Consider the following 5,260-nt stretch of genomic DNA (forward strand, 5'->3'; position numbering starts at 1 on the left):
TAGGTCAAAAGCGATGAATGAGATTCCGGACTCACCTTGCCTAACCTTGTGGACTCACCGTGTTAACCTTGTGTCATAAAAATTGTTCTCTGCTTCTGCTGGATAACACGGCGGGAAGCTGCCCGCATCTTCACCAACACCGACGTTTTTGTGTTTTATGTTTACCTCATAGGTTTTTGCAAATTTTTATTAGAATGTTGTTGACGGTTTCATACGACTTTGAAAATGATACAGTCAAATACGGCTGCAAGTCAGGACTGTCTTTATTTCTGGGAAGGCCCTGTTCAGGGCATAGGGACAAAGGATGAAAGCATGTAGAGATTAGGAATTGGCTTTCATGGTATCATACAGCCATTTGCGGTACATGCATATGCGGGTGTATATCACCGGCTTAAAGGGCGGGATACAAGGGATATAGCCGGCGGACACCAGGCCTTGCAGGGAACCTTCGCAAATCAGCGGATTCCCGGAGTCACCCTGGAGGGGAGAGAGCAGATTAGCTTTGATTTTAAAATAACCAGCAATGAGGTCCCACAGACACCAGGCTTCTCAGGCCTTTATCCCGCCAGAACACAGCCTACCACCTGGCCACTGGGAAGAGACCCATTGTCTCCGCGGACCAATGCGGAGCAGGAATGAATGCTATCAAGGAGAGGACCAACCAGGTTTTTGGAAGACATTGGCTAGACCCCTAGTCAATCACAGGGAAAGGCGGGGCTTCCAGGATGTCAGAGCCACATTTATTTGTAACCCCTGGGAGAGGAAGCATTACCTCCAAGGAATCCCATACATTGCCTTTCCCAGGGGTGGGGGACAGGGTAGTCCTGGAAACCAGGGGTGGGACCAATGCCCTAATTTACAGGCTGTAGTGCAAAAGAAAAGTTCGAACCACCAGGTTCAAATATAGGAAGTTTAAGAGAAGCGAGTAAGTTAAACCAAGTGCGGGACTCTCCCTAGATTGCGACTCTCTGTGCCTGCACAGTTTGCAGAAATATGAATCAGGTCCTCAGTGGGGGACCAGAGGGAACCCCCCCATTTTTTAGGACATTCAACCTTGTCCCATCACCTCTCTTTCTAAAACACACCATTTCACCACCCCTGAAAGCTGAGAGTGCAGATGTCAGCAAGATAGTGGGGGTACAAAGAGGCAAAGGATGAAAGAGAGAGAGAGAAGGATGGAGAGAAGAAGAAAGGGAAGGATGAAGGAGACAGACAAGCAGAATGTTTGGGGTAAGGAATGAGGCAGAGATGGAGAAAATAAAAAAAAATTGACTGAGGCTGGAGAGAGGAAGAGAGGGAGGGAGGGAGGGAGGGAGGAAGGGAGTGGGGGAGAGAGAGAGATGACAACACAGAACATAGAGGGAACCAGAAAATGAAATGAGATGTGAGGACCTAGCTGGTTTGACTCAGTGAATAGAGCATCGACTTGAGGACTGAAGGGTCCCAGGTTCGATTCCAGTCAAGGGCACATGCCTGGGTTGCAGGCTTGATCTCCAGTGCCGGGTGTGCAGGAGGCAGCCAATCCATGATTCTCTGTCATCATTGTTGTTTCTCTCTCTCCCTCCCCCTTCCTCTCTGCAATCAATAAAAATATTAGAAATAAAAAGAAGTGAGGTGTGAGGAGAGATAAGGGGAGAGCGTTCTGAGAGTCAGAGAGGAAGCTACAGAGATGAGGAGGGAGAACAAAGGGGAGGGGCTCCTTCTTTCTTCAGAATTAGAACCAGAGACACAGACATAGAAGCAGGGCATGAGCCTCAGGCGCATCTCAGTGACTGCAACAAACATTTTAACACATATTTTAAAAATCAAATTGAATATGAAAAAAAAATCCATGAGGAACCTGCTTTCCAGTTTTGTGTGTGAGTGTGTGTGTTTTTTTAAATTTTTTCTTTATTTCAGAAAGGAAGGGAGAGGGAGAGAGAGGTAGAATGGATAATGAGAGAGAATTGTTGATTCACCGCCTCCTGCACGTCCCCTACTGGGCATTGAGCCTGCTATCTGGGCATGTGCCCTTGACTGGAATCGAACCTGGGACCCTCCTGTCCAAAGTCCTACCCTGGATCCACTGATCGAATCCTGCTAGGGCAGTATTCCAGTTTTAGCTAAAGACAGGGTCCTTACAGTGCTGTTCTGAATCACATAGAAGCCCGAAGCCAACGGGAAATCCAGCCAACTCTGGTTGCTTTTTTGTTGTTGAAAATTCTGATTCTTTGCTCATCATGGATTATTTTTTAAATATTTCATGGGAATATGATATTTCCTGGTCACTGAGCTGTTGGTATGCCCTTAAAGCTTGTGCTCGTAGCCAGTACTTAACTGCCCTCCCCATAGTCCCAGCCCCATTCGCACCCTCAGTTTCTATCCTTCAGCTTTGTGCCCGCCCCTAAGGCCCCACAGTCTCCCGTGGGCTCCCACCCTCAGCCGGGCAGAGAACTGAGGAGACAGAGCCAGGAAAGCGGGGCTGGTAAGGAGTGAGGGAAGGCTCAGCACCAGGGTCAGGCCCTGGGACACTGGACGGAGGGGGAGACAGGCCTGGACTGAGAAGCGGAACCCAGGCAGGGGAGGAGGGGACTCACTTTGCAGCTGTTTGAGAGCCCGTCGCGGGGAGCCGTACAGAGCATGTATTTTTTCAACAGGTCTCGGTAAGACTGCTGGCATTCCCGGCAGGAGATGATGTTGACAATCGAGCACATGAGCTTTGAGGACTTTTTTGCTGCTGGAGAAGTTGGGGGGTGGGGGGGGAAAGGGGTCAGTCAGAGGCTGGGTCCGGTGGACGTGTGGGTGCTGATGTAATAGAATGGGGACCCTGGACAAAGAAGGAGGAGGAGCTGGGTGACCCAATACGATGGTTATGAAAAGGATCCTATTTCTTGGACTTCTGGGTCTTTGGAAGGAAGGGACCTTTGTCTGAACTCCTGGGTTTGAACGTACTGTGCAGAGTGGCCCCTTATAGCACAACTGTCCCACTCTCAGAGTCCTGGAGTTCAGGTGAACCCAGCTCTGGGGTTACCTTCCCTGCATTTGCTCTTATCTGGAACCCCGGAGGCAGATAAATCCATATGCCAGCACTCAACCTCCACCCTCATTCCTGAGGCCAGGCCAGGAGGTTGGCCCCCCGCACATTCCAGCTCCACCATCCCTAGTGGCATCTACGACGGGAGGGACCAGGTGCTGTCATTGTTGGACACCTCCTGGGTAGAGGGGGGCCTGGGGACCAGGTCTGCTTTTATCTGAGGGAGATGGCGCCTGAAGGCCCAGACTCCTGGGTCTGAAGGTGGAAGTGGCTGGGAGCCTGCATATTGGCTCTGGGTGAGGTGGTGACTGGGGTTCTAAACTCCTGGGTCTGTGGGATGGAGGCCTGGGATCCAATGATTATGGGACTGGGGGGAGGTATGTCTAAAGGTCAGGCTTCCTGATCTGACGATGCAGGGCCTGGGGGTCTGTCTTCCTTGGTCCGAGAATGAAGGTGTTTGGTGTGGGGTGTGTCTGGAAACTTGGGTGTGTCCACTGTGTCTGCTGCCTGAGGAAGAAGGGAGCTGGGACCTTGGTGACTGGGGTCACAGCGGCAGCCTCACCTGCATCCGCGGTGGTGACGCCCCAGCCAGAGACAGTACAGCTTGTCCCACGGCCTTTGCAGCTGGACGGTAGGTCGATTGTGCTCACAGTGGGCGAGAGCGTGGCCGGGCTGCTCAGCTTCACCAGCATGATGTCATGATCATTGGTGCCATTGATATACCGGGGGTGGACGAAGGACTGTGTGGCCCTGATCCTCTGGGCACGCGCATCAATCAGACGATCACTACCCATTTGCACAATGTACTCACTTAAAAAAAAAAAAGGAGTAATGATCACAGGGAGACACTGTGATTGAGTTAGGAGGACAGAAGCCAAGAGAGCGAGAGAAAGAGAGAGAGAGAGAGAGAGAGAGAGAGAGAGAGAGAGAGAGAGAGAGAAGGACCCAGAGGGACATGGAGTGGCGCTGGCTACCCTGTCCCATACCTCTGGTGGCAGTGGGCGACGGTGAGCACCCACGTCTGGTTGACCAGCACGCCTGCACATTGGAACTTATTGTTGTCATACAGGGCCACCTGCCAGGGATGGGAGCCTCTTGGGCATAGAACTCCATTAATGATCCTCTCCCCGGTATCCTGGGCTGAATGGAGACCTGGAAAAAGTGTGGGTAGCGGGCCTCAGGGGATGGATGCCTAAAGACAGTGATGGAGAGAGAGACAGACAGAGAGGCGTGGAGAAGGGCAGAGGCAGACATGGAGCCCAGGGCAGACACAGCTACAGACGGAGATGGAGAGAGACGGAGGGAGGCTGCTCAGAAGCCCAGGGCAGCAGCTGGTCTGGAGGCAGCCCCAGCCTCTGAGGAGAGAGACACTGAGGGCAGGAAGCAGCCTGGAGGGCACCCAGAGCCCAGGAGTCAGGAGGGAGCAGGAAGAAAGGGGCACAGCCCAGGGGGCCGTGTCTCTATGGGAGGAAGCTGCTGCAGGGGAGGGTCCTGACTCAGGGGCTCCTTGGAGAGAGGGGGCCTGGAGAGGGGAGGTGGGGGACTGTGAGGCCCAGGGGCTGGGGCAGGACTCCCAGGCTGGTCCTCACCTGCTTGTCCAGCAGATCCCAGGGCGAAGGACAGCAGTAGGAGCAGCAGGGGTGGGAGCCGGGGACCTGCCATGTGTCCTGTCTGAGCCTCTGTGGCTGCCACGGAGGAGGGGCCTTCTGTGCTGGGGCTGGAAAGACAGAGAGTTCAGGAAGCAGGACTCCTGGTCTCTAGGTCCCTGCTCTTTGCTCAAAGTCAGGAGCCTCCAGCTCCTCCCTCAGACTCAGGAGCTCTAGTCTGCACCTACCTGCTCCCTCTAGACCAGCCGTGGGCAAACTACGGCCCGCGGGCCGGATCCAGCCCGTTTGAAATGAATAAAACTAAAAAAAAAAAGACGGTACCCATTTATGTAATGGTGTTTACTTTAAATTTATATTAGTTCACACAAACACGCCATCCATGCTTTTGTTCCTGCCCTCTAGTCCAGTTTAAGAACCCATTGTGGCCCTCGAGTCAAAAAGTTTGCCCACACCTGCTCTAGACCCACAAGTCCAGGCCAGAGACAGCCTTCCATGCAGAGAACTTAATGATCGGGCTGTCTGTCCCTCCCCATTTTAATTCTATGCCCCAAGTTCCTTTTAGGTAAAAGACCCAAAACTGCAGACCTCCAGCCCCTCTATCTCACAACCAGATATTGGGCATCTACTGACCTGTTCTCAA

At 52.7% G+C, this 5,260-nt stretch overlaps 1 protein-coding gene across 1 annotated transcript; it reads right to left on the reverse strand.

Moving 5' to 3' along the window:
* Nucleotides 1–321: 321 nt before the first annotated feature.
* Nucleotides 322–4,675, reverse strand: LOC308531317 (kallikrein-7-like; the record flags this gene model as incomplete). The annotated part of the gene is made up of 5 exons (XM_081108276.1): nt 322–477; nt 2,577–2,716; nt 3,576–3,823; nt 4,000–4,165; nt 4,603–4,675. The coding sequence occupies 5 exons, from the start codon at nt 4,673–4,675 to the stop codon at nt 322–324; spliced, it is 783 nt and encodes a 260-aa protein (XP_080964402.1).
* Between the last annotated feature and the right edge of the window lie 585 nt (nt 4,676–5,260).

The sequence above is a fragment of the Myotis nattereri genome (genome assembly GCF_964212035.1).
Source record: "Myotis nattereri genome assembly, chromosome: 15".
Taxonomy (NCBI): domain Eukaryota; kingdom Metazoa; phylum Chordata; class Mammalia; order Chiroptera; family Vespertilionidae; genus Myotis; species Myotis nattereri.